Source organism: Apteryx rowi, unplaced genomic scaffold (assembly GCF_003343035.1).
Source record: "Apteryx rowi isolate R43461 unplaced genomic scaffold, aptRow1 scaffold_118, whole genome shotgun sequence".
Taxonomy (NCBI): domain Eukaryota; kingdom Metazoa; phylum Chordata; class Aves; order Apterygiformes; family Apterygidae; genus Apteryx; species Apteryx rowi.
Genome location: NW_020447397.1, coordinates 507,084 through 528,099, shown reverse-complemented (window position 1 = coordinate 528,099; position 21,016 = coordinate 507,084). Strand labels below are relative to the sequence as shown.

At 37.5% G+C, this 21,016-nt stretch overlaps 1 protein-coding gene across 1 annotated transcript in view; it reads right to left on the bottom strand.

Moving 5' to 3' along the window:
- The window catches only part of UST (uronyl 2-sulfotransferase), a 174,515-nt gene that overhangs the window by 54,426 nt on the left and 99,073 nt on the right, over positions 1–21,016 (bottom strand). Inside the window, exon 5 of the mRNA XM_026083852.1 lies at positions 11,328–11,481. Coding sequence (XP_025939637.1) covers positions 11,328–11,481 — 154 coding nt within the window. The remainder of the gene's footprint in view (positions 1–11,327; positions 11,482–21,016) is intronic.

Below are 21,016 nucleotides of genomic sequence, written 5' to 3'. Positions count from 1 at the left end.
TTTATTTGCATTTGTTTAGTCAGTCAAGAATTATAGTCAATCTTATTTTTAAATGAAAAGAAAAAAAGTTATACTATTCTCTTAGCATATACTGCTTTGCATTCACAATATTGTGAACACAAGACCCTTAAAATTTAAATGCCTTTCATTAAATTTATTCACCACTAACACTACATAGTCTTAATCTAACAAAAGGAGGAGGAAGATACGTGACGTTACAGAAGCAGAGAAACCAATGCAGGTCCTTCTCTACTACTCGTGAGATAGGTGGAGAGTGCTGATAACCAGAGGTGCACATGGAGGGGTGTCCCATATACTGAAATACTTACTGTGCAGACAACTTACTTTTTTACACTGAGGGTAAAGAGCAAGTGCTCTAAAACAGGAAGAAGTGCTGCTCTGAGGGGACGAGTGAGTCGGATCAAAGGCCTTCAGTGCCCCCAAATCTCACATGACAATGATGTTTATTGTTGATCAGATGCTCCTAATGTGATTGTTGACCATAATCCTTTAAATAAAAGTAGTCTTTACTTTTTTGCCTCTTCCCCCATTTAATTAGAAAGACCTGAACAAATAATACCACCATCCTGGAAAACACTGTGATCCCTGCACTGAGGACTTGGATTTGAGACTTCTCCCTCCCCTCAACAAGACCCCTTCTTCTCTCCTCCTTCCAGTCCTCTAGAGCTCCATCTCACCCTTCTTGATCCAAAATTCAGTAATACCCTAACTTGAAAGGTGACATTATGAAACTAAGCAGAGCAGGCATCTTCTCTGAGGTGTGCCAACGTTTAGTAATAACCAAAATCTTAAAGACATGGTCAGACATTAGCCAAACAGATGGTACCAGCATAGCAGTTGCCACAATTGAAGACCTATTGGTCACAGGAAATAGTAGTTTTGTTTAGCCTGAGTAGAAAATAACATATTGCCTTTAGCATTTCAAAGAAACCTCTGCAGTGATCTTTCAGCACACATATCTGCTTGAAAGGGTGCGTGCTTATGCAGCTGAACAGCTATGCAGTAGCCATGAAGGCAGCCATGCAAGAAGCTTCAGAGGCTCCGCAGGCTTTGCCTGACCTGTTGGACTGGAAAGTGCTTTCCAGCTCTCAGGTGTGGACATGCATCTCAGCTGCATCTCAAAACACTTAGGCACTCACACACCTTCCCCAGAGTGTGCCCGGACACCAGGGAGCAGAGGTCTGGGTGCTGGCCACAAGCAGTACAGCATGCTCCAGAAGGCCCTTGGGTCCAAGTGATCCTGGCACCAGGACTCAGCAGAGTATTCCACTCCACAGCCTAGAAAAAGTCTTAAGAAGCTTCGGAAGGGAAGAAAATCTAGAAATAGGATAAACTACATCTTGAGTATGCCTGGGCACTGAATATCCCTTTTCTTCTGCAACAAGCTGTATCTCTGCTTGCATGTGGTTTGAACATAAACTACTTTATAGTCTTAAAACTACATAATTTACAAGCGTGATCCAGCATTCTGAAGTCCACAGAGGAGTCCACACCGTCGCCAAAAAATACATTTTAGGAAAGTATCTGGTTAATGACACACACAGTTTAAGCTAATGCTAATGAGACAAATAAATAGCTTAGAATAGAATAGGGCATCAGTATAACTACTTTTAACACTACATATTAGCTTGAACGTGTCAGCAGTGAATGTGTCAGATATCTAAAGCACAAGACAGACACAAATGCTTTTATGAAAACACTGCTATCTCTTACCATGTCACCCGCACCCCACGGGTTGGGTGATTCTGCTGACCGAGGATACTGGAATTTTCACTATGATTCCGCCTTCTGAAAGCTTTAGCTTTGCTTCACCAAACAAGTTTTAGAGATCAGGATTTCTGTTTATTTCACTTTGCTGGCAGTGCTGACAGCCAGAAAACTAATGTAYATACCACAAAAAGGAAAGAGGAAGGAGAATGACAGACAAGAAATAAAATGGGCTAATAAATACAGTTTTATTCTTAGAAGTTGTCAGTTCCTACAGGCTTTGACACCTACAGCATGAAATGAATATCTGGTTGCTTGAAATTACATTATCACACCACAATCTGAACACATTCAATGTATTGGCAGTAAGGGAGGGGTGGCTCTCCCTGCCCTTCTTCTGTAAAGAAGACTAAAAGGTTCTGCAATTTCCTTCCCCATCACACTGTCAATATAATAGCTCTGATTTAATGTGGTTAGAGCACAAAATGACCAGAAAAAACAAATAGGTCTACTCCTAGCAAGGAGTGCATTTAGGAAGGCATTTAGTATGGTTTTCTAGGGAAAGGCTACTATGATTTCATTAGACAAAATTTCAAACCTTATTTAAATTAAACATGAATACAATACAAAACATTTCAGAGAAGTAAGACTTCTACTTCTAAGCATATATATATGATTACATCATATTTTTAAAACAGTTTGCTGGTCAGTGTCATATCTATGTTGTTTAGCTCAGAAATAATAAAATGCAAGAAGCAATTCTAATCATGTCAATTGGAACATATACAAAATGTGATATTAAAAAATGAATTTTAAAATGTATGCTAATAAAAAAGGAAATCAGAGGAGTTCTGTATGATGATAAATTTGCAATTCTAAAAATCACTTTATTCCAACTTTAGATACATAAAAAGAAAAATTAACAAATAATTAGTTTTACTTGATGACTACTGGAGCACAGAACACACTAGCTTCATAATACACAAAATGTTAGACTATGCATTTAACTTCACACAAAGAGATTTGGTACGTTTTGTTTCCAATCACCTGCATTCTAGCTGACAATGGCTATTTGTGGGCTAATTATCATAAGCCATCATTTATTGGGTAACTCTCTCCTGGGGTAAGGAGTGAGAGCTTAAGTTGTTGGAGAGACTGACAAGCAAAATAATGCTCATTACTAACTGAGGGATAAAACAACACTTAGCTAACACATGAATTACAAATATATAACTCAAATAATAAAAAACCCTGTATATTCTATATACCTCTACCACTCCAGACAGCTTGTTGGTCTTAAGACAGGAGCTCTATATGAATCTCCCGTTTCCTAGTCCCCCAGCCACGGTGCCTCCATCGCTTTCCAGCATCCCTCTTGTGTCCCCCTGTCACAAGCCAGCCTCAGCAGACGACGGTCCCCTGCTGCGGTGCCAGGGCCTGTCCAGCCCCACACCAGGCCCTTGGCACTTGCCATGTGAGGACTGCAGGAACAAAACACTTTTCAGGGCACTGTCCTAGACGCCAGCCCATCAGAGATTTTCTGAGGTAGAGTTCTTGCCGCGGTATTTAGTAGTCCTTGATGGTTATATTTGTTCTTTCTGAACACACATAAACTTCTATTATCCACAACTTTCTCCAGCACAGGACTTCCACAGCTTAATTACACATTGTCCAAACCATCTTGTCTCTTTTCTCCATTATATCTGGCAACCACCCCTTCTAGTTGACATCTTCTAGTTCTTGTACAGAAACAGACTGTGAGGAATCGTTCCTTACACAGCTTTTCCATGCCTTCTGCAAAGTCGTCTTTTAACATACCATCTCCCCTACTTTTTTCTTCTCCATCTGAAGAGTCCTAATCTATTTAGCCATTCCTTGTATGGAAACTATTCCATATTTTCCTCACTGCTGTTACCTATTTCTGAATATTTTCCAGTTCTTCCATACCCTTTTTGAGAACGGGAGGTCACAAACGTTCAAAGAAGTCAAATGCAGCCACACTACAGATTTATACACAATGACATTCTCTGTTTTGTTCTCTATTGCTTTTGATCTGTTTTTTTGACTGCGACTGAGAATTGAGCTGATGCTATCACAGAACTATCCACTATACACACAAGATCTCATTCCTGACTGATAACAGTCAGCTATTCCAACGTTTTCCACGTGAAACGAGGATTACACTCCCCTCTGCCAATTACTTTCCTGCCTTTGCTGAAGGCAAGGCTGGCTTTTATTCTTTGGCTACACAAGAATGCTCCTCTATTCTTGTTTCAATCTCCAAAATACTCTCTGAAAATATAACATGGATGTACCCTCCTCCCATATCCAGTTTCTTTGGCCTTAAAAGGCCAGCATCAGTATATTAGTGTCTTTGTTCTGTATTTGGGATTTTCCACCCTACAAACACCAGCTTCCTACAAAGAAGCTGGAGAAAACTAGCTCCCCAGGTTATCACAATACTTATAAAAGCACCACCACCACCAAAAAACCCCCCAAAGATTTATCTTGTATTCTTTGCATTCATAAAGGCACCATTAACAAACTTGGCAAAATCACCATAAAAATGAAGAATCATGTTTCTCAACTTGGATTAGTACAGATAAGTCCTTAAATAAAAGAATATGAATTACTTCAATTGCTATGAATACAAATGTCTCAATTATCACGTCCTGCTTATTGGTGGTGTTAAGAACCTGTAATAATGTTAGTTTACATGAGATTGTGGGTACTTAATGCTTGGGACTCTACTGCTTCTTGGCCTCTAATTTCTCAAGTAGTTGCTTAACATTTACAACAGCCAGAAATCTTCAGGCACATAGAACACCAGAAAACTGCCTGAAAAAATACGTCAAGTTTTTACAGTCTGAAGCAAAATATTGTGGTTATCCTATAGCCTGCCTCCTTGAGAAGAAAAGCAAGACAGAATGATACAATTAAAATAAAAACATGGTATTAATAAAATCCAGATCTTTTTATCTTTGCTGTTAATATAAGAATTTATTATGAATTACATAATAGATTTTAATGCTGCAGTTTTCACCAATGGTATATTATTTACTATGTGTAACTGACGCAGATTAATAAATGAAAATAGATTAGTAAGATGCATTTCCTGGCCCTCATATAATTGCATAATGCTGCAACATTTGTAGTGCAAACTCTGCAGGGGAACAGTAAAAAGTATTGGTTTGGAAATTAAAGTCATTGAAATTTAAATGTCAGCTGTGAAAACATATCCTTTAATATTACATTTTATAAGTTGCTTAATCAGTCCCTCCTCCAACTAGGGTCTGAATTATCTTTAACTTTGTGGTCCTATAAATTGTTAATACAGAATGGGAAAATCTAAGTGAAAGATAGTTTGCCTGTTGCTTTAGAGCAAACACTTTAGATGAGCAGTTATAAAAATATGAGAGAAATTTTGCTGTGAAGAGTTAATGCAGGAAAAGGGAACAGCTGGAGACTATTAAAAGAACTCATCAGAGGGAAGAAAAAGAAAACTGTTCTAATTGGGTCAGCTGACAGGTGGCTACGCTTGAGAAGTGCCCTCCTGGCAGCCTGAATGGTAGTGCTGGATATTGATGCTACTGTGTGAGCCTTGAATGAGATTTACAGCTGCAAATCTGCACTTCAGCTCAGGGCATACTGCAGGACGTCAAAAGAACTTAACAAATCATCTCAGCACCAATGTATAATACAGGGAGCAAAATGACTACTCTGTGTATGGGGGGTAAGTTAGGGAAACTTGCAGTGAGGGCGCTTGAAATATTTAGTCTCTTAACTAAAGCTCAGAATCCAGTAACTGAAAGTGTATTTTTTTTTACTTCCAAATAACTGATATGCACTGTATGTATGTAGGCAGATCATTTTAACCTATCCTCCCTCAGTTCTCCAATCTAAACAATTTTAACCATGCTTCCAGACCCTTCAAAAAGTTCCAAGGTTCAATCAACTGATGTGCGTAGCCTCTTCGGAGATCCTCAGTAGAAAAACAGCATATAGAAAAGCAATTAAAAAAAATAAATCTGAGGGCAGGCAACTCTCCCCCTCCCCTTGGTATGCAGAAACACACACATGAGAACAAAAGTAGAGAGCAGGAGCCTCTACTTTCAGGTTCAGTAGCCTGATCTCTCCTGAAGGCTATGTCCCTGGCAAATTGAAATCCTCGAGAAACATACCTAAAACATAGAAAATAATACAGCTAGAACTGACCTGGAATTTCTCAACTTTACAGATTGTGTTACCTAAATAATTTGACTATATCTTCTACTTTTCAATTAAAACCCACCAGAAGACCCCATTCTAAGAATGTAAAAAAAAATTCTAAGAAGATTCCTGTGCACTTAATTCAAAAAATGAACCAACTAGAGAGAGCCTGAAGGAGAAAGTTCAATGTGTTACTATAGCTGAAAATGCAAATCGTTAAGTATTTTTATTATCCAAATAAAGATAAGAACTAAGATGGTGAGCTGCCATCAGAACACCAAAGCAACTGGTAAAGTAATATTTTTCATTGTAGATAGAAATTTTAGGAAATAAATAATAGAATTGCTTACACATACTTAGTGAATGTCTTTATGTTAATGAAAACCAATGCAGTTATCAAAGTGAATTCTCAAAATTCAGGAATAAAAAAAAAAGATTGATGAGTTTAACTATTCAGTATATTCAATACTTTTGTTTAAATTCTATGAAAAAAACTCAATAACATGATGATTCAAATATTTAGTATGAAAAGCCAATCTTTGCCACAGGAGAGATCTACATTCTTGCAAAAAACTTGACTAAAAAGTTTCCTGACATCCTTTGAATTTTACTTTGCTCCTTTGTGGTGATCCTAGTGCACTTTTTACAATTATTTAAATATTTATATTTAATTTGAAAGATAAAAAGAGAGATGATCCCTTACGGGATTATGTGAATAAGTAACCTTTAGCATAACTGAGACTGAATATGGTTAGAATATTATCATTTTTTTGATAGGAAAATCATATTTATTTTCAGAGATGAACCTGAAAGACTGTGTTGAACCTGACAGAGATATGATGCAGACTTAACCACTAATTACAATGAAAGTCTGAAATGTTCTGTAGGTGGGTGACAAGTTTTTCATTTACTAAACTCTTTTTCACACAAAACCTCTCTCTTCTGGTAAATTAGGCTCACTGATGTTTAGATCTTGCACTCAAAGTCAGGAGCCATGCTACTATACCCAGTGGAGTGACTCTAGAGTTAATAGAGATCAGAATCATCCACAACTAGATTTCTTGAAATTCAGCCAACAATTCACAGCTCAGGCTGCTTCACATATTCATTCAACCTCAGCAGTCATAGATCAAAGTTTAAGCACACATTAAAGAAAGATGAAAAACGCTATACATATTTTTTATATGTGATGTCTCACACTGCAGTTGTAACAAATTATTAACTAATTGCTAACAGGCCATCTGGAAAGGACAGTTTTAATACAAAGCTTTCAAATATTTATGGTAGTCACACTCTATCAGGAGTGCTTCTTACCTTCTGAACTTTCAAGCCTTAAACTAAATCAACTGGTGCATATTTTTCTTTTGCTTAGTATGAACAGCTGTTAGAGCTGTACTAAAAATGTGGTATTTGCTTTACTGAAGTGTATTTACCCTAAGAACTTTAGTTCAACCTGCAACATATTCACTAGGATGCATTTGAATTCACTATCATGAACTCTCATGTTATGTGAACAAAAGGTAGGGCAACCCTCGCATGAGAGTGCTTGAGACTCCATCTGAAGCGGCTGTCGTCGTTCCAGACCATTACCCTCTATACAATAAGCCACACTAGCACTGCCACTATTTAATTTGGAGAAGCTTGGAAGTAATCTGTTTAGGTGACTGACAGTAACTCACTTCAGCAGAGTGAGTGCCCTTTCCAGGTCAAGGCAAGGAACTGCCTGATCTGAGTAGAAAGTCTCACATTGCAGCAGCTGCCTCTACCATATCTGACTTGTAAATAAAGGACTTGTTTTCTGTCTTGGCTTTGAATACATTTTGGTAAACACAGACATTTACCGAAACATTTAAAACAACTTATCTGAGTCTCAAATGAATGGTGGTTTTCTCTGGAACAGAGTCAAAGCCTGAAGCTCTATTCAGAGAAATTTTCAAATGACCAGTGGACAGTGGAAATTTCCATCTCTGTTTCTGATATTTGCAATATCAGCAGTTCAGACTTTCAAAGTTAAAAAATAGCACCCAAAGACCTACAAGACTTCAAGGGTTTTTTTTCACCCCCTTTTTATTAATGACCAGAATTGAGGGGAGGGAATACCTCCATCTAAAGATATCACACCAGATGACCAAGCAGGAGTTTGTTGAGTCAGAACTTTAGAAAACCTTATTTTAAAATGCTTTTCTTCCCTTATTTAAAAGCCCACTTTATAGAGGTGCTGATCTCCCACAGATGCACACTGAAGTTACTAAAAGAAAATGCATGCCCCCAACTTTTTGAGGGAGGCTAGTATTAGGAGTTATTGACTAAGATGAAAGAATGGACTGAAAAGGCTCCAAGTTTCCAGCATGATCTTGCAAGAGATGAAGCTATGTACATCAGTGGTTGAGAAAAGCACTATTAACTCCTGAATATCTCAGCTGCATAACAAATGCACCTTTCCTCCAAACAAACCTCGCTCTTCTGAAGCTAGAAACAGAGGAGTTACTGGACCTTGGTAGACATTTACAACTTTTCCATCTATTTTGGAAGTTTATATCTGCTGTCAACGCTAGACTTCTCAGGCTCTTAAGCAACAATCTCAATATTGTTGAGCAATTAGTAGTTCTGTGTTTTCCTAGCTTTTGATTTGAGGCATAATGGAAGAAAAGTAAAAGCTTCTTGTATCCTGCCACTTTCATGCGTCTGCTCATGGTCAGGCACATCTCATCCCAAACACTTAGGTTTAATACTGTGATCAGTATAGAAACTATTAAATAAGACAAATAACTCATAAAGCATTTGAAATGCAGAGATCACCTCAGTCTAAGCTTATCCTTCAAGTTTTCCCCTGTAAAAAAGTAACACTATATGGTTAGTTTACAACAACAACAACAACAACAAAAAATCTCCGGGAAGAACTGGGAAAAGTAGAGGACTGCAGTCAGGCCAGCCATCCCTTGTGTGCTAAAGGGCTGCACTGGCTCATGGGCAAAGGTAAGACCAACTGCGTATTTTCTTCATAGCTAGATCAGGCAATTGATTCAGCAGACTTCTGAAGCTACCATGCCACAAAATCCATCACCTGAGTTTTAAAACATATGCCAATAGAATTCCTTGCACCAGCAAGGAAAAGATGAAAATGCAGTCATGTACTATATTATTTGGTTGGATAGCACAAGTCTTAAAAACACTTAACATTCCGAACGACTGGCTTTTGTTAAAATGAATTCCATTGGCAGTCGGCCTATGCTTTACCCTGACAAGAACAACAACCCACTTTGAGCAGCACAACTGACAATCAGACTTTGCCAAGGAGGGACAGAGGACAGATCCAAAAACATTTCCAGGCTTCTCATACAGAATTATAAACAGAGAAGATCAAAACAAAAAAGCAGAAATAATTTTCATAAAGGTTGCCAATGGTGTCTCAGAAAGGCAAACTGTCTTTTGAAGAGAACCACCAGACTAATGATACCAACAGAAAGGCAATTTTTATTTCCTTTTGCTTATAGCTTCCATACTGATGTGTGTATGTGTGTGATTTTACATATATATATATATAAATATAATATACATATGTTTATATATATATATAATATACACATATATATGTATGTGTGTGCATATATAGAATTAAATATATAATCTACTAAAGCATATCCCAACACACACATGAAAGTACTAGGCCATTTTCTCCTATTAGTCTTTAAAACAACACAAATATAACAGGAATTTAATCTATTTATTAAGTTCCAGTTCTGTCTGAAGTAAAATTTTACCCACTATATATATCATGACTTCTTAATGGAATAAACTGCACAGCTGCTAATGAATTAGTATAAACTTTTACAAAGTAAATCAATCTTGAGAGGTGCCAATCACCGTACATTCCACTTCAAATGAAAAGTAGGGACACTCAGGCTGAAGTACAGATTGTGCTGCTAATCTTTAATTTTTTTAAAAGGAAAGTATGACAGCTCTAGCAAAGTAATAATACAGTGACAGACCCACCCCATACAGACTTTTGCAAACTGTCTGTCCCATTCACACACCCGGGAACAAAAGCCCACGTAAACAGCATGCAGAATGCAAACTGTCAAGACTGCTTTCCAAAACCTACGCACCACAATGTCGAAACTTTCTCAGCTGACTCAGAGACCTCTTGGATAACTCTAGCTACACATCAAATAGAAACACTTTGCAACATTTTTGAAATGAGTTTATAATTACAGAGCAGATGTGATGAAAGTTTAAAGCTATATGTAGCTACACTCTGAAAAAAGAGTACCCCTCTTAATTATTTGTAATTTATAGACTTGTCATGCAAAGCCCTGTCAGCAGATAAGAGTACTAAAGTCCAAAAAAACCAGCACAGCCCTGTCATATGGAAAAAAAACAGCCTTCCTTGGATTCATCTGCCCTCAGCTAGGACTGAAACAACTGTCTGGATCTTTATTGCCCCTTCAATACATTTTTTCTCTCTCTTCTCTTCTCCAGAAGTCACAAGCCTCCCTGACTTTATTTTGGCATTAAGTTTGGGCCTGCAACACCTCATAACAGAGCATCAAACTGTCCTGTCACAGTTGTGCCACTGAACCCCTGTAGGGTCAACTGTGGTTGAAGGCTGAATTCAACCAAACTGGTTTTCTGTTACAGGAAGGATACGATTTAACCCCATCTTTTGGTCTTTTGGGTAGAGCATGTACACCAGGTGGTGGTGTGCATGCAAATGGCAGAGGTATCAGGCATTATACAAAGCAACAGCCACTCTAGTTTCCATGTTTCTCATTCAGCATTTGTACAGCACTTACCACCATGGGATCCTGGCCTGTGACAGAGGCTTACAGGCATTAGGACAGTTCAGCTGTTGCACAAAATTAGAACTGCTGTAAGAATAGCAGCTCAACCACTATTATTATTACCTTTTTAATCCAAAAAAGGCAACAAAATAAAACCAAGAACCGAGATATGGGAGCACTGGTGTGAAGAACACTTTGTACAGATTACCAGCAAAAACATTAAAAGCTTGGGCTCACTTAATTGCTCAGTTTCCCAATTTCCTCTAGCAAGGCTGCATAGTTATTGACTCCATTTCAATCCAAAAATCTGTCCGAATATTCACAGTGATAAATACTGGCAGAATTATTACGCCAGCTAGTGTGCAATCCAGATCCAAAGCCCATTGAATGGCAGGATTCTAATTCAGTGGCATTTGGAACTTACTGCCAGCTTATATGAGATAAAACTGGATAACTAAATTCATATGCAACAGTCTCCATACTAAAACTGACCAAACTCAGGACCAGGCAATGTGACGCCTGCCAAGCAGCCAGTTTTGAACATCAGCATTACCTAACTACACCAAGAAATCAGAAATGTTCCACTAAAAGCTGTTTGTTTAAACATACCAGATATCTTTCCTCCTGCCTCATGCTTGGGGTACGGATCATATGATTCTGTTCTCCTCTCCAGTCTCCAAAACGTCGAAAAAAATAGTTGGATAAAAATCGATTGACAGGATCTCTAATAATATTGATATACACTGGCTGGTCTCCTCCAAACCTGGTGGAAAGAAAAATGAGTGAATCTCATCAGAAGGTTTCAGACAGGTATACATATCTTTCACCTGAATGTTTTCAAGCTACTCTCCACACAAGTTCAGAGCTTTTATAAGGCTAGAAGTAAAACTGAAAAGTTTATGACTAGTTACCAAAACCTTGTAAAAGCATGCAAGATCTCTTCAGAATTAAAGGAAAATATAATACCACATTAAGCTATATGTATACTATAAACATTTTAGTTTAATATCATTTTTTTCCACTTCATCAATGGTTATGGGTTGCAGGTTTTCTCCTTGCAGTTTTCAGAGGAAGAACTTTCTGCAGCTGAACTCAAGGATGAACATTTCTTTTTCTAAACACTCATTTCCTCTCTGGAAAATCATATCAGAGCAGGAATTGCCTAAAACTGTCTGCCATAAGACAGCCTTGGAATCACCTTCACCTGTACAATAAGAGTAGTAACACATAATGTTTTTTGCAACATTCCAGCTTATTTCAAAAGGTTTCATTTGGATGAACTGACAGATATGCATGGAATTTCCATGTTTTTATTTGCTGTAACAAGTGCAGATCTTCCTCCCCTCATCCCCAAATCTACACCAACTGCTGGGTTTGAGGTTATTTAGTGGTTATGTAGCACCTTATCCTTATACAGCACTTTAAGATTAAAAAAAAAGAAAAAAAAAAGGGAAAACTCCTGCTTCCAAAAAGAAATTAGGTATCAATTTCAAGTACACACATGTCCAAGGAAAAGGAAGGGGTAAAAACGGCTGTGACCAGGGTTTGCACAAAAGTGAAAATCCAGCACAGATGCCTGCAATTTAGAGATGAGCAGATAAACCAGAGCAACCTCTTTAGTTCAAGCTTACTCTCTTGCTTGCTTCCTCTCGGGAATTATGACAAACATCTTCAGTTTAGTGACTGCGATACAAAAGAAGGAAGGGAGGAAAATGGACTTTGAGAAGATAAGGCCTGTGGTTATATCTTATTTTCACAGTGTTAAAATACTGACTGCATATCTTACTTCAATAAACATCATAATGAGAACAGGCCTAATTGCCAACCCAGTGGAAAAAAATGGGAAGCTGCTATGTTCTTCCTTGGTCAAAACTGAAGAATGAACATTTGCACACTGGAGCAGACTTACAGACTGCAAATGCTGTTAGACAAAAAGAAAGAGAAAAGTAAAACCTATTTGGACTGAGATGTTTCTAGGATAAACTGAACTTGGAATTTGCCTGAACTAAGAATATGAATTATTTTTCTCTCCTATGTTTCCCCAATTTAGGGGAACAACCCTTACTTAAGCATTAGCTCATGCTTTGTTTTGGGAGCTTCAGGACATAGTCATATTTAAGTATTTAAATGCTGTTCAGATGATTCTTTTAGTCACAGCTTTTATTTTTTCTTTTAAAATTCAAAATATTAGATTAGAAGAGAGAAAATAGAAGACACCATTTAGATTAAAAAAACCCTTTCGGTTTCTCTTAATCTTCTGAGTCAGATGAATAATTGAAGATGTATAATAAAAGATCAGGGCTCTTTACAAATATTAAAGAGCCAGCAAAATTATTTAAAAATATGAACGTAAAAGACGAGAAAAATCCCATACAGTTTCAACTTGATTTTTATTCCACATAATTCTCCAGACCAGTAAGTACAGTCTGCAAAGGTTTGTGTATGTGAATAATTTTATGTATATGAGTAATCTCATTGACCGCAGTGTTGCAGGATCACTGCCATAATTTGAAAATGCACAGACAGCATAAACTTTAAAACAACCCAATTAAGAAGGCAGATGGTCCTTGCTTCCTGATTAGCACATAGCCCAATTCAGGAACATGTCCGCATGCAAGGGATAGCACGGATTCTTCTCTGAGCTTGTCTTTGCCACTCTTTTTGCCTCTATTATTGAAATAAGACCCACATTAAAAAAAGGACATTCCTGCAAATGTACCACAGGACATTAAGGGCATTAAGCTTTGACAATATCTATTTAAATAGCAAGACTTTGGTCAATACCATGTTTCTTAGCCATGACAATTAATTTCTCCAGTGAGATTGCTGGCAATAATAGGTTGCACCTAAATTACAGAACATATTTTCCTGCTGTTTGGTACAGATCAACAGTAATTTGAAGACAGAAGAATATGGAGAATAATAAAGAAAAGCAGAAGCAATGAAGACAGCAAGAAGCAAGCTGCTTTAGACCACAAGAGACAGACAGATTCCCAGACTTTCGAGAGAGAGAGAGAGACACTCCAAGTCTCAGAGAAGCAGGAGGCAAGACAGCAGGGATAACCTGTTTTTTTTAGAGGATGCCAAGCCTGAAAGTTTCTCAGCAGAAAAAAGAAAAAAAAGTGCAGACAATTATTATTTGTCTAGATACCCATATTTATTGTCTTTTCTGAGGTAAAAGGAGGGTTCAGGTTTCAAAACCAGCCCATGAAATATCAAGGCCTGTCCTTTTGCTGGTAAGGTCATATCCCTGAATGTGTGAACGGTAAATTCAGTATCACCAGCTCTGAGAGAAGAGGCGTAGGCAAGCTCGTCCTGAGAGGACAGCTGAGATAAGATGTCATTCTTTCACAAAGAAGTACAGAAGAATTTCTGATTTCTGAAGTGGTGACCGTAGCCTCCCAAAACAAAGGACAGTCAGAATTTCTGATTTCCTGCATACTTTAACCAGCCTAGTAAATACCCAGCTGCAGTTGCTCCATCAGGCAACAAGCAGATGATTAAAGAAAAAAAATTTAGTCTGTTTTGGCTCTTATTCAAATCTGTGTTTATTTTCTAACATAGTTTATAATACTTCAAATTCCAACCATTTGTTTCTATGGACTGTACTGAGACTCTATTATGGAAGTTAAGCAGCAGTTGCATGGCATAAGAAATCCTAAGGGTTAAAAATGAATGATATTATGCTGTTTAGACAGGGAAAAAAAAAGGGAAATCGATAACATATTTGTTTAAGTATGTTCAGTGTATTTTTAGATCTCTATCAATCTCATCAAACTAAATATGATTTAGATCTCCAGAGTTAAACTTTTTAAATTAATATCACTGAAAATGCTAATAATAATATACAGTGCTCTCATTATACATCGTGTCATCTTATTTATACTCAAATATCTACTGTGAAGGATGCAAAAAGAAACCCAGTCATGTTCTTCTAGGTAAAAGCAGAAGCCTTTGCTTTTCTGAGTGGGATTAAGATTGGGGTCCTACCTGATCAAAGCACCTGATCATTCTCATGTGCAGTAGCACATAGCTGCAATTTGATAGAGCAAGTCAGGACAGAACTCCAACAGTGAGCTCCAACAGAGCCATGAAAATGTATCAGTGCATATGCTGATCCTCTGCAGCTCTGCTTCTATATTTAGTTTCTCCTGATTTATTTAGTATATGGTATTACATCACATTAGTTTTAACTGTTCTGTTGTCACAGATATACTTTGGGAATCCTCATCAAAATAACTAACATTTGCAGGCATCAATGAAAGATACTTAGATGCATCTATAAATATATTCCCTCACTTGTTTTTTAATAAAAAGAAAAAAAGGCCCCAAATATGCCAGATGTTGCAAGTCTGCCTTAGAAAAATGTCTCCGATGAATTCTGATTTTGTTATTTACATGAGCAAAAACTTTCTTCAGAAGTTTGCAAACTTCATAGAAGTTTTTTTTTTAAAAAAAAAGCTAAAAAAATTTTCGAAGTAATTTGCTTGGCTGCAAAATGGAGGATATCTCAGCTCCTGTTATTTTTCACTTCATTTTTTTTTTAAGAAAGGTTAAATATAAATGTAGTCTTGTCACTTCAGTTCAGTAAGCTGCTGAATTTCTGCTCAGCACAAAACTCTTTGCACAAGCAGAAGCAGGCTTCTCCACACCTTCAGGCAAACCACATTCCTAGAGGAAAATAAGATTCCCAAATTATTCCCTATAAGAACTTTGGCTGCCTCTTACTCTTTTAATGTAAAATGTCTTCCCTGAAACAAATGAATTGGTTGCTAGAAGTTAAATACAATGGAAGCAAATAAGAACTGTCAATCACCTCACACAAACATGGACAGGCATACTGAGTCCTTCTTAGAAAGGAAGCACAGTTTCCTCTTACAGCTTCATACGACTGCAAATCACATGCTGAGAGCACAGTTGCCCAGGAAGCATTACATGTGAATTGTGCTACAGCTCCATGGCCTGATCCACAGCACAGCTTCACGGGAGGCCACGCAAAAGCACTAATGTACAACTTTCAACATTCTAGGACTTAAATAGATGCAGGTCTATCAAAATCAATCCTCTGAAAAAGGTATCTTATTTGCAGAGTTAGAAATGAAAAGATATTATAACTTCTTGCACCAACATGCACTTCTGGCAAAGCAAACTTGTTCTGTGCATAAGGCAGCAGAGCAAAGCAGCTCTGGGTTTACTCCGATGACCCTCCTTAAGGATAAGCGGCTACATTTCCTGCAAAGATTCCCAGGGAGCAGGCTGAGGTATTGCCTGTGTGGTACTACATGTTATTGCCATCCTCCAAAATCAAGGAGTTTGTCTTCTTGCTTTCGTGTGTAGTGCCTCTCTTCTAGCTTTTGTGCCTTTAACTTAGGCTGTGGTCATGTTTTCAAGCTTTTCTTTGCTTGAAATTATGAGAAAAAACTGAACCAAGATAAAATTTTTAGTTTCAAAACCGCATTCTTTGCTGGGCTGGCCTTGAACACGGTGTCGAGAGAATCCAAAACCCTTGTGATGCAAGGCTGACAACCAAATAGTGCAAACAGGCAATGCTCCACTCTTTAATTACCCTTTCTGGAGCTGTGATTTCACTACAAGAAATTTCAGCTTCTGAAGTGACTACTTGGGAAATGTCACTGTTAAAAACACTGAGTCATCTGGGAATTGCTTAGTAAATAGCCTCAGCCTAGTGAACTGTTAGCAGATCACACTATAAAGCCTTATAATCCAAAATCTTCTAAATCTCCCAGAATATTTATGCTGTGTTTCTGTCAACCTTTTACATTTATACATGCTAAACACACAATGTGTTTTTTTTTCCCCCTATGCCTTTCATTATGCTAAGGATATCAAAGTAGTTTATAATATATATATACACACATATACATATATGTGTGTGTGTGTGTATATATATACACACATACACATATATTATGCATACATCTATCTATCTATATATAACAACACCAACATTGATACAACTTCTGTTTGTGACTGCATAGCATCTTCAACTCAAGTGGAACAAATACTTGAGAAATACTGTGTTTTAATTTGTGTCATGCAACTTAACAGGTGGAAACAAGTAAGGGAGCAAACATTAACTCTCCTCAAAATGCTAACTGCTACTAAAGCCAAGCGATTTAAAATCACTTAATTCCAGATCCCTTGCATTCACGAGTTTTAGAAGGTGTGGCTCAGATCCTCTCTGAACCACTGACTGAGATTTCATCACAGTTTAGAAATGTTCCATCAAAAGTAAACATTGCACATTATATATAGGAACAGAAAGGGTAATCACAGTCCTATCACCCCAGCAGCAATTCCCACCAAATAAGAGAACAGCAGATACAAGACTATTGCAAAAGTATTAAATCAATCAATATGGTGTGTAGAAAAGATATATTTTCAAAATTGGGTAAGTCACATAAAATCTTGGGGCTTGACTTCTTAGGAAGGTCATCACACAGAGGATGTAGGCAAGGGTCAGAAGTTACAGTGCACTAGGTATTACATCTTCAGCTTCTCACAAGAATACATTTACTAAGAGTGTTAAGGGGATTCCAGCTCATTGTGGCAATGGCTGTGTCACGGAGAGCTACTGAAGACAGTGCTGGGAATATCTGTATGGAAACTGATATACAGTACATTGGGCATAGTGAAAAAAATAATCATCTTTCAGCACACCCTGTAACTTGGTAGTATGCACTGTGTATACAATACACAGAACATAAAAAATCAATGTAACCTAAACTTAGAACACGGCTGCCATGTCCAAGAAACATATTTTCATGTAAAGAGTCACCATCAAGTAGAGGTGTCCCTGTGGATATTATCATGTTTGAATATCTGGTTCTACACTAATATGTTAATCTGTGATTCAGAAGAAAAGTGGAAAAATATTAACATTTTCAGATAGCAAAGTTTTGAAAGTGGAGAATAACAAAGGCAGTGATTTGCTGATACAGAGCCACTTGAGTCACTTGGCAAGCAAGACACAAGCAAACAAACATACATTTTAGTACAGCCAAAAAACCCCAAAGCATCTAGCTTTAGGGTATCTTTGGGTTAAGCAGGTGACACTCATAGGAAAGCAGCAATTCTGCTAAGGACCTGAAAGCCTGAATGGATTATTAGCAGCATGTGAGACCTTACAAGCTAGAATGATCCTCGTTTCCCTCTTTCTGAGATGTAAGAGTACAGAGAGGTACAAAGACCCAGCACAGCCCTGATGTGACCACTAACGGAGTTCAGAGTCCATTTTAAGAAGCATGAGAACAAACTGAACAAAGTTCAGAGCAGAGCCATAAGAACGATAAAAACACTAGGAAAAAGTGCCAAGCAGCTCAGATTCTTTAGCTTGGAAAGAAAACAAAACAAAAAAAAATGCAGAGAAGGTTGAGAGATGGCTTGACCACAGTACGTAAGTGCTTATAAATGAAAGAGAGATTTGATAAAAGGAGTCTTTACATAGTGGGAAAATGTGTTCTGATATCCAATGAAAAGGAGTCAATTTTATTTCTCAGAAAAATTAAGACAAAAAATAACTCACAATTTACAATCAGAAAGCATAATTCAGTGTTGGAACAATTTACCAAGGACAGCAGATTCGTCATTACTGGTAATTTTGAATCAAGACCTACCCCCCAACCCCCTCCTGAAAGATACACTATAGTTCAAACCTAAGTAGTCAGCAGCTTGCATTACGCAAGGGATAGAAAGCTAGAAAGGCGTCAGAAGTGCCATGAGCCTTCTTTTTGTCTCAAGGCAGGATTAACTATGCAGTTGTCATTACCAGCTCCCCAATCCTCAGGTATAATCTATTTTGACGCTTAGCTATCCAAACTGTTAACGGCTTTCCTTAATGTCTAACCTAGAACTCTTTTGATGCAACTTAAGACCAACACTTCTGATGCCATTACTTATAAAGAACAGTCTATTCCCTTTATCTTTGCAGAACCCTTTTTATATAAAATTTAAAACCACTGTCACAGTCCCCTCTCTCCCAGTTTTCTCTCTTTTTCTGTCTTTGTCCTTTCACTCTTCCCTCACAGGTCTTTTTTTTTTTCCCCATCTCTGACCATTCTTATTACTCTTTTGGATTTTCTCTAACCAGTCAACATCTTTCTTGAATAAAGTTACACCCAAACTGGTCATGTACAGTGCAAATGTGAGAAACAGAAACACAAACAACAATAAAAAAGGATAATTCAGGTGTTGTGCCTGATCCCACCTTCAATTCTCAATGACTAGATTTCAAGCAATAATTTCCAATTTGAGAATATCTTATTACTAGCTAAATCAAGGCTAAAAAAATCTATTATGTAAAGAATAGATCCAGTGAAGCTAGGGGAAACAATTTTAAATCAGATAATCTTAAAGACTGTGGCAAAACTCATTATGGAGCAATGTTTTACAAAAAAACCCCACAAACCCTCATACCACACAAAGGTCAAATTGCACTTGTGCTTAGCCTTCCATCAAGTCACAGTTACTATCATTAAAAAAATTAAGCATAAAAAAGGAAAAAAAGATGTAGGAGGGATTACTGCACCATGTGGCCATTCATGAAATGTGTATTTTACAAGGCAGACCTCCCATGATGGTAGAAAGTGTTTCATGATGTGTTAGAGAAAAGCATAGATTGTAATGAACACACATAAAGACACAATGTTAAGGCCATGCGCACTAGTTTAGCTGACATTTTGCTCCTTTTAAGGGCTTACCCAAAGGGCAATAATTTTTTTTATTAACATAATTTTTAATGACATTTCCTAGGTGCGTATGTTTATTTTTTCAAGGAGAAAAAATTCACAACAGGTAACTGCTTTGGTAGATAACATTAAGCTGCAATCGGTGTCTCAAGATATTGATGCATGGAAGCACTCAAAGAGCTCGATTCCTCCTACAACTGAGCTGTACAGAATCAATGCAAATTGACTGAATTATTGCAGTTCATATAAAGCACACTTTAGTTTGCATTCAAAAGGGCATGGACATTCAGCATCTTGTCATGCTAGCTCTATGCATTTGCCCAGCACACTACTTCCAAAAGCTAGTGGAGCATGGTCAAAAAACCATAATAGGCATATTCTGCTAACCGTTTATATTCTATGTGGTATTACTTGTTCCAGAAAAAGGGAGAAATAAGAATCCTCAAGTTATTAATAATCTGAATGTTGTGACAAATATTCCATGACTTTGTTTAAGTGAAAGAAAACAGCATCACAAAATCACTATGGTTTTACAGACTTCTTGCAGGTTATATAAGGAAATTTAAAAGTGAAATTCTAATTCCAAATGGAGGGACCAGAGATGCATGCATAAGTTAATTCATGGCAAATCAAGATAATCTAGTTTTAAAAAATGGCAAACATATAATACAACCCCTTAAAAAAAAAAAAATCAACTTACCCTAACAGTGGTAAGTTTCTAACATGTCACAGTTTCAAACATCAAGCTTTCAGTGCAGAGTGCTTCTGCTTTCAAACATGCAGCTCATTCACATGAAATATAGTCAAGTTAATGCTTCAAGATTTACCTCCTCTTTGTTTGCTGGCTACACGCACATTTTACAGAGACCAAGAACAGGGAATTCTGCAATGTCAAAGTGTTGTGTTAAACCATAATTTTTAGAGCTGCTTCCTCATTGGAAAAAGCACAAAACTAACGAATAATAGAAAAACTGAACAATATTCAGAAATTATGTATAGTTTCGGGCTTAGCCTAACTGAATCTCTCTTTGTCTGTCACTGCCTTCATGCAGCATGTGATTTATTGCTACCAATAATTCAGAATTTAGGTCAGAGTTGAAGCACACGGTCCAAACATATAAGCACTACTGCATGCAACAGTGTTCGTCCCTATAATGAACTGATTTTTATTAGTTAGTGTTGGCCACTATGTCTGTTTTAAAAAAGTAATGTAAAAAATCAGTAGTGCAGTTATTTAAATATGGAGTGTTTACCAGAAAATACTTTTTCAAGAAAAACAAGAACTTTGCACATTAACTCTACTCATGAATAACACAAAACCAAAAATACGTCTTATGCTGATGCCAGGGACCACTTTTAAAGGCAAGTACCTTCAGGAGCAGTAGACCTAACAAAGCCTCATTTGCTTCTGAAACATCTTGCTCTCCTTCCCAAAACCTATTTCTCCCCCACCCATGTCTCTCCTGTGCCCAGCAGGCCCCATACAGCAGTGTCTGAGCAGGTCAAAGGGCGGGTGGTCAGGCACTGGCCGGGCCCTCACAGCAGGTCCAGCAGCTCTGTTTTACTTGGCTTTCCCTTTCGCGGAGGCAC